This window comes from Moschus berezovskii, chromosome 9, assembly GCF_049115385.1.
Source record: "Moschus berezovskii isolate FMDL1 chromosome 9, NW_MosBer_1.0, whole genome shotgun sequence".
Taxonomy (NCBI): Eukaryota; Metazoa; Chordata; class Mammalia; order Artiodactyla; family Moschidae; genus Moschus; species Moschus berezovskii.
In genome coordinates, this window is record NC_142468.1 from 100,717,680 (window position 1) to 100,730,507 (window position 12,828).

The 12,828-nt window shown below is 38.1% G+C and overlaps 1 protein-coding gene across 1 annotated transcript; it reads right to left on the reverse strand.

Annotated features, from left to right (window-relative positions):
* Window positions 1-2,222, reverse strand: LOC129563384 (tropomodulin-2-like). The gene is made up of 2 exons (XM_088840051.1): window positions 1,128-2,222; window positions 1-381 (listed from the first exon to the last, which is right to left on the reverse strand). Exons 1-2 carry the CDS (start codon window positions 2,144-2,146, stop codon window positions 321-323), a joined length of 1,080 nt encoding a protein of 359 aa, XP_088696177.1. The 5' UTR covers window positions 2,147-2,222; the 3' UTR covers window positions 1-320.
* Window positions 2,223-12,828: the final 10,606 nt, after the last annotated feature.

The window sequence follows — 12,828 nt, forward strand, 5'->3', positions numbered from 1 at the left end:
AAGCTGGCTCCACTGCAGGTGTGCCATTTCATTCTAATTGTTTCTCGGTCCTAGTTTCTACCCAGCAGCCAAATTCAGAAACCCAGTCAGGATCTCATTTTCTTCAGGAATTCTTAGTTATTATAATTAATGGCTCCTGAGTCCTGAAAGAATGTTCAGGGAGGTTTTTTCGCTTGTTTATTTTTGTTTTGTTTTGCCATTGCACTGAAATAATTTGTCTTACTTGGCAGTGGATGAGCTCAGAATTATTCTGGTACACTAAGGTTATGTGGTTATAGTACTCTCGGAGTTTTACTGTCTGGGGCCAGATACCTACAAAATTAAGCATAATAGAAGACAATGAGCTCACCAGAGATGTCACTGAGCCTCTTTCCACGCCAGCAGTTTTTAGACGATAACACAGAGAAGGGTAGAAGCGAAAGGAAAGAGAAAAATGCAAGAACACTTGAAGAATAATAGAAAAATGTAGTTTCTAACCTTGGAGTTGAAAAAGTGTTGAAACTTCTGAGGAAAACAAAAACTTTCTCAGAAAGGCTGACTTTCCCATGACTTGGAGAGATGGGTGTGTGTGTGTGCGCGCGCAGGCACGCATGTGTTAGTCGCTAAGTCATGTCCAACTCTTTGCAACCCCATGGACTGTAGCCCACCTAGCTCCTTTTTTTTTTTTTAACCATTAAAAAACATAGCTCTATTAGGTCATTTCATATGTAACTCACCAAAGTATCAGACATAACCATACTTAAACCCAAGTACAAAAGCACAGTTGGGAGTCAAACATAAGTGAACTGGAAATTTCCATGTCACTGTGTCCACTTTCTGGTGTAGATTAACAACAGAGGGTGATTACGCATAAGAAGTAAGTAAAGCAGAAGTAAATACACAAAGGAAACTAAACAAAAATCAAAGGCTGCTTGGGAAAAAAAATTTCTCTTGAAAGAATGCCACGATAAAAACACTGTAAAGATGATGTGGATTCCTATGACCATGTAATAATATACTTCTGATGAAGGGCTCACACCAAAGGCCAATGGAATGGTTATCTGTGAGATGTTATATCTGAAGTGGAGAAATGAATGGTTATCCTGCTCTTGTAATTACTAACAGCCCATATTATGCCTGTATTACCCAGGTCATTATTCTTTGTGATGGCAGCTGCCACTCTTGTTCGTGGTCCTTGCTTGGTAAACTGATATCCAAACTTGAGGATCCTGGAATTCTCTTCCAGCATCTGGGCAATTTCCATCTCCACAGCTGTTCCCAACTGCTGTCTCTGGTTGTCGATCTTGATCTCGATCAAGGTGTCATTTTCCTTTAGCGCCTCTACCAGGGCCAGGATCCCAGCACCAGTGATGAAATTGGATTCTATGTTTAGACTTTTCAAGGGCTTGTTTACTTTTAGCATATCTGCAAAGGCAATTGCCACAGGGTCATTGCTGCGGGTTGCGGCCAGACTGAACTTTTTCACGTGAGTGTTGGTCTCCAGAGCCTTTGCAAATTCATTCAGGGTTGGGATTGGAATGTTCTTAGTATTGTTGAGGTTGACTTCTTGCAGGTTGGGATCATTGGCTTTCATCTGCTGTAGACTTACTTCCACATTTGTGGGATTGGGTGGTTCCTCAAATACTGGCTTGACCTTTTCACCTTTGACCACATTTCTCACAGGCCCTTTGCCGCCTGTTGTGTTGGTTGTTTCTTCATCAAACTTGGGATTGTTGAGCAAATTGTGTACTCCAAGAACAGCTGCAAGGTCATAGAGTTCAGTGTCGGAGGCGCTGGCCAAAGCTTCTTCCAGTTCTGGGTCCAGGGTCACCTTTTCTTCTTTATGAGTTTCCACTGGCTTTTCTTTGGGGATAAAGACTCTCCCTTTCTTTTCTCCAGTGAAGGGCACAAAGTCTTCCCTGTCTTTCTGTTCCAAAGCCTCCTTCTCCAGGTACATAAGGAGATGCTCGCGGTCAAACGGGCCTGTGGCTGCTTTCTGTGTTTGGTCTTTCTGTCGAAATCCAGCTGGCAGCAGTGCACTCTCGGGATCTAGGTCATCAAGAACATTTTCCAACTGTTTCAGTTCCTCTTCTGAGAGTTTGCCAAGAAGCTCATCTTCATCAATGTTCTTGTATTTCTCCAGCTCTTTTTGAAAAGGGAGTGCCATGGTTTCTTATATGCCTTTCTCCTGGGCCATGAACATTTAACTGGGCCAGCTTCCTGAGACTTCAGAATACCGTGCGTGCGCCCATCCCGGAGCGGGCAGTGCAGGCAGTCAGTGCGTCTGCCCGGAAGAGCGGGGCCGACGAGCAGGGCGGCGCCATGGCCCCGGTGAGCACCGCGATCAACAGGCGGCTCCCGGCCGGGCGCGGTGCCGGGACCTAGCTCCTTGAGTGTCCATGGGATTCTCCAGGCAAGAATACTGGAGTGGATTGCCATTCTCTTCTCCAGAGGATCATCCCAACCCAGGTATTGAACCCTGGTTTCCTGCATTGCAGACAGATTTTTTACCATTTGAGCTACAGGGAAGTCCTGGAGAGATATGGCTTCATGGAAGAACAGATTCTGCGCTACAGCTCATTTTAGACTAAAAGAAAAAGAATCTCGGACTGATTTGGAAATATACAAGCTATTGTAATACCAAGACATTCATATTAAAGCAGCTAGATAGCCATTAAAATGGCAAAATTAACAGATTTTTTATGCAAACAGATCAATGAGTAGGACATGAAAAGGTTTTGAAACGCAGGATGAAATCCCAGATGCTCCAGGGGTACTCCAAAGTATAACCTTGGAATGTCCTTGAGTTAGCACTGAAAGCAGAGTAGAACTGATGGGTGGGTGGTAGAGGGAAACAATTTACTCGAGGTAAAACTAATCTGGATAATATTTGCTCTAAATATCTCCCAGCATGTGTTTGAGAGGTATGGGCGGAGCGAGCATGCTCTTAAAAGCCTATGGCTTCAGTTGATTTGGATGAGAAATGATGAGGCTTATCCTGCCACCTTGTGACTCTGGGCCAATGTGCAGACAGCTTGGAGAAAAGAGGCCAGTGCTGAAGGGATCAGAGTGCCGAACGGAAGAACACATCCTTCTCTCTCCTCCCTACAGAAAGCACTTTGGCCAAGATTGTACATCAATATCAGCCTCGGATGACAACATAATTACTTCATTAGATAAAAATGAATCAGTCTGAAATTCTGCCCTTGAGTAGATTTTTGCCCCTAGGACTATGGTCTGATCAGGGTGGCTGGCTAGACGGTGAAATCCTTGAGGGCAAAGATTAATTAATCTTGTCTCTCAGGAGCTAACATTAAGTGTTTCTTTATTAAATCGAGCTGTTGATCAAGTATAGTGCTTTCAGTTCAGTTCAGCTCAGTCGCTCAGTCGTGTCCGACTCTTTGCGACCCCATGAATCACAGCACGCCAGGCCTCCCTGTCCATCACCAAATCCCGGAGTTCACTCAAACTCATGTCCATAGTGCTTTAGGTGACATTATTTAAGAAATCAGCTAAAAAAAAAAAAAATGATGTTATAATGTTGACCAGAGCAAAGAGGGAAAACATTACAGTTAAACATTAGCTAGAAGCCATACTCAGATTAGGTATAATTTTCACTAGGGCTATCCTAATCTCTTGAAAGATAAAACACCTAGCTGAATTATGGCAAAATCTATTCTCTTCATGTCTGTAAGTTTCTGTTTTATCACTTGAAAAGAATAATGTCTCCCTCACATTTTGCATGTAAAATCTGCTGGCACAGTGCCTGGCCTGGGATAGACTTGTGAGGAGGGCCCGGGAACCTGAAGGTTATGTTAAACTCCAGGTGATTCTTATACACGTTGAAATGTGAAGGCTATGGACCGTTCCAGTAGCATCAATTCCTCTGCTGAATGACCTGTAGATGGAAGAGAAGATGAAATTTTAATACCTCAGTACTGGGAGAGAAAAATGGACCAGCAGTTTACTCTAGTGGGTGATTAGGAAGGTATTTGGGATTTATTACAGTGAATTTTAACTGTCACTTGAAGAAGCACAAATGAGGCAAGGGGCACTTCACAAGCCTTGAAATAACTGGTGACATCCAGTATGGAGCTGGTTTTTAAATCCAGAACTTGTCTGGAGATGTCAGTTCAGTTCAGTTCACTCGCTCAGTCGTGTCCAACTATTTGCAACCCCATGACTGCAGTATGCCAGGCCTCCCTGTCCATCACCAACTCCCGGAGTTTACTCAGACTCATGCCCATTGAATCTGTGATGCCATTCAGCCATCTTATCCTCTGTCACCCCCTTCTCCTCCTGCCCCCAATCCCTCCCAGCATCAGGGTCTTTTCAAATGAGTCAACTCTTCCCATCAGGTGGCCAAAGGATTGCAGTTTCAGCTTCAGCATCAGTCCTTCCAATGAATATTCAGGACTGATTTCCTTTAGGATGGACTGGTTGGACTTCCTTGCAGTCCAAGGGACTCTCAAGAGTCTTCTCCAACAACACAGTTCAAAAGCATCAATTCTTTGTCACTCAGCTTTCTTTATAGTCCAACTCACATCCATACATGAATACTGAAAAAACCATAGCCTTGACTAGACAGACCTTGGTTGGCAAAGTAATGTCTCTGCTTTTTAATATGCTATCTACGTTGGTCATAGCTTTTCTTCCAAGAAGCAAGCGTCTTTTAATTTCATGGCTGCAGTTACCATCTGCAGTGATTTTGGAGCCCCCAAAAATAAAGTCTGTCACTGTTTCCATTGTTTCCCCATTTATTTGCCTTGAAGTGATGGGACTAGATGTCATGATCTTAGTTTTCTGAATGTTGAGTTTTAAGCCAACTTTTTCACTCTCCTCTTTCACTTTCATCAAGTCTTTAGTTCTTCTTCATTTTCTGCCATAAGGGTGGTGTCATCTGGATATCTTAGGTTATTGATATTTCTGCTTGCAATCTTGATTCCAGCTGTGCTTCTTCCAGCCCAGTGTTTCTCATGATGTACTCTGCGTATAAGTTAAGTAAGTAGGGTGACAATATACAGCTTTGATATACTCCTTTCCTTATTTGGAAACTGTAACTAATTTATAATGTTACCAAGAAATAGGAGTGCAGATTTCACAGAACTCTTATCATTATTGGATACTGTACTTTTAAAAATATTTACTCATTATTCTGGAAAAAAAGGGTACCAAGCTGTTTTATTTCTTTTGATTACTAGGTAAGTGGAACGTATATCTCTCAGTTAAGTTTCTTGATAGGAGCTGGATATCAGATTTAGATTTAGAGTAGTTTCTAATTTCTCACCTTTTCATGTTTGCTGAGTTATACAACTCCAGAAGCCACCGTTTAAAAAGAAATCAGATCATATGAATAGTGTCGTATGAACAGTTGCAGAGTGTAATGGTCTATTTTACAGTTGCCCTTCAGTATCTCTGCGAGACTGATTCCAGGACCCCCTGCAAATACCAGAGTCTTCAGATGCTCAAGTCCCTTATGTAATATGGTGTAGTATTTGCCTATAACCTAGACTTCAAATCTTACCTAGATTACCTATGGACTTTTCTGGTGGCTCAGTGGTAAAGAATCTGCCTGCAATGCTGGAGATGCGTGTGCAATCCCTGGGTTGGGAAGATCCCCTGGAGAAGGAAATGGCAACCCACTGCAGTATTTTTGCCTGGGAAATCCCATGGACAAAGGATCTGCTGGGCTATATTCCATGGGGTTGCAAAAGAGTTGGATACAACTTAGTGACTGAACAATAACAGATTACTTAATAATACCTAATACAATGTAACTTCTGTGTAAATAGTTGCTGGTGCAAGGCAAATGCAAGCTTTGTGAAATTTTTCTTTTTTGAATATTTTCAATCCATGGTTGGTTGAATCCACAGGTTCCACATCTCAGGAACCTGAAGACCAACCGACAGAAGGTTTACTGTACTTACATCTTTTCAGGTTATAACAGGGTTATTCTTCTTTATAGAAACAATGGCAAATACCTAAAACCATGCATTTATGCTTTCATTTTAGAGTCTTGGCCTTTTCCTTATCTTCCATTACTTCAGTTGCAGGTAAGATTGATGGAGTTCATTTAGGGCAAGCTAGTCATTTGTCTGGTCCTATTTTCATACTAAAGTGGAACCCGAAAAACTACAGTAAAAAGACACATAACATAGAAGTAATCATTCAGGTAAGTTAGTAATTTTGAACTTGATATGTAAATGCTTAGTAGCCACATTGAACTTTGATATTTTTTTTCTTAGTCAGTCGATTAAGATGAAACTAAGTAAAAAATTTTGAATACACTGGATTTAATATCTTCTGAACATATCCACTCAGGAGCAATTCTGCTGTTAGACTGAAAACTGGGCAGAGAACATGAGTGTGCAACTACCAACTACAGTTCCCTCTTTTAATCCCAGGGAATCATTCTTTTGCTTTCTTCCAACTTTGACCAGAATTTCCCCAAGATATCTAAAGAGAATAAGTCAGAAAACATGTATTTATGTGTCCACACCTTTGACTGCTGTACTCACGGGTAGGATGGAAGGAGGGGATGCTCTCCTTAATGTCTTTCACATTAGAAGTTGGCTTATTTTAAAATGACTTGAAGATATAAGTACACATAGTAAAAAAAAATTATTTTTACTATTTTGAAAGCCTAGGATAGAGAATTTTCAAGGCATCAAAGAGATCTTTTTGGGGAGGAGTGGGCATTTGATAGGGTGTGCAGTGACTGCCTGCCTATCCCTTTTGTGATTCAGCTTGTGGGGCATTTAATTCAGCAGACCTGCCAGAGTAGAAAGTGATCATCATTACCAAAATAGAGCAGTTTTATCAATACACTGAAACGCGTTAGGTGATAGACTGTGCTGAAAAATTAGTTTCTTGAAAAAAAACCTGTCAATCTCTACCACACTATGGTTTGATGACAGTTTGAAGCTGATCTTTTAATGTTAAGTCTTAGTTTGAAGATTGCCAAGTAATCCTTCAGAAAACACATGTAATTAGTCTCGTCTTTTTTATATGTGTGTCTCAGAGAAGGATTTTGAGCAGGAAGGAGCTATTTACTGAGCTTCTTTTTCTAAGACACTTAGGATTTTTTTTTTTCCTAAATCCATGTAGCAATGTTCCATGATGTAAGTTTTATCCCCAGTTCATAGATGAGGAAACAGGAGAAGGCACTTTGCAGTGCCACCCGTCTGCTTAAAGGAAGAAGAAACTCATGGGTAGGATGTGGAAGGAGGGGATGCTCTCCTTAATGTCTTTCATATTAGAAGTTGGCTTATTTTAAAATGACTTGAAGATATAAGTACACATAGAATAAATTGTTCCCTATCTTTACAGTCACGGGGAAGAAGTGAGAGCAACCACAGGAGACCTGCTCCTTGTAGGAAGGTAGAACTCCCAAATCTTTGGATTGCTTGTTTTATAAGGAAGAAACCATAGTTCACTTTCCTCAAAACATTCCTGCCTGCTTAGTTGAATCCTTAGTAAAAATGTGAAATAACATATATTTTTATATGTTTCATATTTCTTACATTTTTGAGATGTAATTTATATTTAAAACCCATCTATTTAAGAGTACAGTTTGGTGAGTTTTGACTTGCACATCCTTGAAACCATTCCTACAATCAATACCATCTGTCTCCCTCGAAAGTCTTCTTATGTCCTTTTGCAACTGCTTTCCTTCTACCCCTATTTAAGGCAACCACTGATCTGTTTTCTGTCTATATGAATATAATTCTAAGAAATTAGTCTACTGAATACTAAAATAGGGAACCTAGTCCCCTTATTCATCAATGAGAAAATTCTGTCCTTTTACATGCAGATTTACATATAGTTTACATATAGATAAGTTTATGTATAAGTTTATATAGTTTACATATAGATATTTGTATTTACAAATATAGTTTACATATAGATAAAGATAAGTCTGAGAGAAAACTTCATGGGAGAAGACACTGATTTATTTTATTTTATCTATGCATGTATTTATTGAATATCTGTACATTTCCAGGCAACCTAGTACCAACTAGACCTTTCAATCAGTTCTCAGTGTGCTTCCTGAAGTAGTAGCATCAACATCACCTGGAAACTCATTAGAAGTCCCATCTCAAACCTATGAATCAGACACTCTGAAGATGGAAGCTAACCCTATGTTTTGACAATCCCTCCAGGTGATTCTGATGTGCATTTAAGTTTGAAAACCAGAATGTAAGATTATTGTGCCTGCTTTGCCAATTTAAAGAGTAAACTTTAGAAATCTCTCTCAAAGAGAATCCCTGCATTAAAATAAGAACTTAAAAAAAAACCAAGAATATGTAATTCAGAGTAAGAACATTTGAGAAATAAAAGTTCGATAAACACCAGTGCAAGTTCTTTTTGCTGGTTTAAAGCTTTTCACAATAGGGAATTTTTTAAATAAGTGCAAGAGATAACACTATAATGAATTCCCAACTTTAACGAATCGCCCAACTTTAAAGATTATCAACTCATGAACAGTCTTGTTTCATGTATACCCCATCTACTTCCTCGTGTACCACAATGTTATTTCATCTGTGTAAATATTAATATGCTAGTATGTATCACTACAAGATAACTATTTTTAAAAAGTAATGATAATACCATATCACACCTGAAAAATTAACACTTATACATTAATTTCAAACTATTTAGCTAATGTTCCAGTTTTCTCATTTTGTCATTTATATTGCCCTTGGTTGGTTCAAATCAGAATTCAGACAAGGCTCAAATATTGCATTTAGCTGATTTGTCTTTTCAGTTTCTTAATCTGTAGGTTACCTTTCCATCCTCCTTCCTTCTTCCCCCTTGCAATTTGTTTACTTTGGAAACTGGACCTTTTATCCTCTAGTGTTTCTGTATTCTGGACTTTTGCCGTTTGTATCCATGTGGTGTTATGTAGTATGATTCTCCGTCCCCTCTAGTTTCTATAACTGGAGTTATATTTTAAGGTTTGATCATATTTGAGTCTGTTTTTTGGCAGGAATACTTCCTTTGGTGTTTTATGCTTTTATCAGAAGTCTATAATATCTGGTTGTCTCTCTTTTAACAATATCAAAATTGATCACTGTATGTACATATTGTTGACCCTACACAGTGGTGTGCTGGTAAATGTTTAACTACTAACTTGGGGCATGTTTGAAGGGAGGAACTTGATTTATCCCAATTTCCATAGTATAAATATTCCTCCTGTAGCTGGCTTTAAGCTACCAACACATTAGCTGGTCTGCAGTGTTCCTGAACATGTAGCAATTGGCCCTCGTCAGACAAGTCAGTGCCAGCACATTGCTGGCTTCTCCTCCATTCATTATGAAGTACCCGCCAGCTTTTCACTGTGGGAGTTCTAGTGCCTACTGAGAGTCTGAGACTAACACATTATTTCACTGGAGTTATAAAATGGTGATATTCAAATTGCCACTCTTACTTACATGAGTATTAATTAGAAGATTCCCATAAAGAAGAAATTTGCCTCACCTATTTGATGCCCAGATACAGAGTTCATACGGGAAAGGCAGGATAAAGTCTTCACTCATCCTCCACCTTCCCTTTTCTAAACCTGCTTTCAGAATAATGAGTTCTCCACCGTCTGCCAAAGGTCACCAGATGAGTCTTTTAGTATCATTATGAAGTCATACGTTAAAAAAACGTGGTTGGTATGTTTCACTCCATTGCATTTATTTATTTATTTATTTTTTTGATGCTCAGTCGTCCCATCTTTGGCTGGTAGGAGCCTCTTTAAGTTGGCCACTAAGTCCTCTGATACAATTCTAATAGTCCTTGTTACATTTTCTTGCTTTCTGGTACAAAGATGTTCTAAGCCCTCATGCATTTCTTACTCAAAAATTAAAATAAATAAATAATTTTTTTAAAAAATTGGAATCAGCTATTTCTCTAAAGACCATTGGTTTCATGCAGTGGAGAATTTTATTTTGAGACAGCTCATTACTGTTTTTATGTCTTTTCAATAAACAAAAGGAAATACAGATGTTTTATCTAAGACTACTTTGTGATATACACTGGTATTTCCAATTCAAATCTAGAATTACAAAGTTTAAAAGAAGTTTTATTTGAAGTGCTCGTATGTTCACCTGCAACTACCACAACATTGTTAATCAGCTGTACCCCAGTACAAAATAAAAAGTTTAAAGTGAAATAAAAAATAAAGTACGAAGATAACTCTGGGAAAAAAGTCAAGTTCTTATAGGAAGACTCAAAAATAAATGAAAAAGGTGTCACTTATTCTGAGCTAATTGACGAGAATCATTGGAAACTTAATCCTGGGCCGTTGCACATATTTGCACGTGAGGGCTGCTTTCCTATCGTGCCTATTACTAGGATTCTGCCGGAAGAAGTAAGAGTGCTCACCGCATATTTTCAGCTCGAGAGGATGTTCATCTCAGACTTGATCCCCTGGCATCATTTATTCTCTTTACTGACCATTGTACTGTGGTGAGTAAATTCAACTTAGTATTATATATGTTTTTACTAGATTTGGTAGGTCTAATGTCATAAATAATATACTCATGTGATGAGAAAGCAGAACCTTATCAGATTAAAAGTTTAGTTGTTTGTCTAGAAGAATACAGTGACTTTAAATTGATTTGAATTAAAAGAAGAGGAGACACGGACATGGAGTACCTGTTCTGGAACCTGGTTCTAAGTAATGACGTAAAACAAGGATCACTAAGGGAATTATAGGAACTGGGCTAAATTAGGATATTTCAAAAATATTTCTTCCCACATAAATAATACATGCTTAATACAGAAAAACTGGAAAATTTAGAAATAAAGTATTATGAACCCCACATCATTCTTTTATCACACTAACCATTAGAACCATTGTATTTCTCCTTAGAATACTATTTGTTTATTTTTCTCTTATTTACATTTGGATATAAGTTTTAGTATAAAATGGTAATATACTTTTCATTCTGTTTTTCCATTTGATTTCTTCTACTGAGGAATTTGTTTTGATGATTTTCTTACGTCAGATTTGTTTTATAAATGATTCTTATTGGCTGTATTATATTGTCATAGACATATCTTAATTTATTTGACCATTTCCCTATTGCTGAGCATTTGTTTCCAATTTTTCCCTCTACTGTAAACATATTGCTTGTTTCTGCATTTAATAGATTTTTTGGAAATTTCTAGAAATGAATTGTTGGATCAAAGAATGGACACATTATTCTACATGCTTCATTTATTTATTATATAATTTATATAATTACACAGGTTTTAAAATTATTTATTACATTTGTTGTTTTTGGTCTCTTCTCCCTCACGAAAAGATAAGTCCCATGAGGGCAAGTGTGTCTTTTTGGTATGCCTAACACAAGTAGACCCTCAAATAAGTATTTCTTGAATGAATAAATTTTTTTGTTGTTTTTTTAGTTTTTAATACACTGTCAAACTGTCTTTCAGAGAATCTTTGGCAATTTACAGTCTAGTTTCCTCAGATCTCCGTCTCCTGGGTATTAACATAAAGTGCACTACAATGTTGAGAAGAAAATTTAAGCCCCTTTCATTTCACCTTCCAAAGATAGCTTAATATCCTCTTATATCCTCACAGACCTAATGTGCATTACTTATTATTTTAATATACTTTTATTTCTTGTGTGATTGAACATTAAAAAATATGCCTAATGGGCATTTGCATCTCATTTTTACAAATCATTTATTACTTTTTCTTTTTTGGGTGATTTTTAATAGTCACCTAGATCAGGCTTTGAAAACTTTGCTGTACTTATGAATCACCTGGAAATGTGAATAAGAGGCTGATTCTGATTAGTAGAGCTGAAATGGGGCCTGAAACTCTGCATTCCTAAGAGGCTCAAGGTGATTCTAGAGATGACCTGGGGCCCGTCCTTGGAGCACAAGAACCTAGATTACATGTCTCTTTACTATGAATTCACCTTCAAGTAAGTGATTTCCTGGTGGAGAAAGCATAAGGAAATACAGTCTCTGTTCATTCAGCTTGTAGTGTACTGCATGCTGGGTTTTTTCTTTTTCCACTTTTATACTTTTTAAAAGAACTTTTTATTTTATATTGGTGTGTAGTTGATTAACGGTGTTGTGATAGTTTCAAGTGTACAGCAAAGTGATTCAGTTATACATTTACATGTATCTATTCTTTTTCAAATTCTTTTTCCATATAGGTTGTTACATAATATTGAGCAGAGTTCCCTGTGCTATACAGTAGGTCTTTGTTGATTATCCACTTTAAATATCGCAGTATGTACATGTCCATCCCAAACTACCTAACTATCCCTTCTCCCCTTCTGCCCTCCCCCTGTAACTGTAAGTTTGTAACACCCTTTGAACACTTTAAATAAAACAGCACAAAGTATACTTAACCTAGTACACTGAAAGTGGACTATTTTAATTTGATTTTATGTAACTGTATGAGATTATTTAGTTTCAATGTTGGTCCAGGTATCCAAATCTTAAAAGACAAATGCTGTGGCAACTTATAATTATCTTCTTTGCTGCATCAGATTTTCAATTCTCTTTGACTGTATATTTTTCTTAGATAGTCATTTCTCCTAATGATGTCATTTCCATTTGTGTTAAAGGGCTGTTTATAAAAACCGAAGATGTAGCCATTTGTCTGTTCCATGTTAATCTCTCTTTGTCTGCAGGCCCGGGTCATATTTGTGATGATTGCGCTGATGCGGCTCATTGTTCGCATTATTTTTCGGTATCGAGCATATGCAGAGCATAACGGTTAGTCACCATGGGTTCCTTTTATTCTTAGAAGACCTTACTTTTATGCATCCCATAATCTCCTGACTAAACAAATACCAGTGCAGACTGTCTTTGCCTGAACTCTGTGAGGTGCAT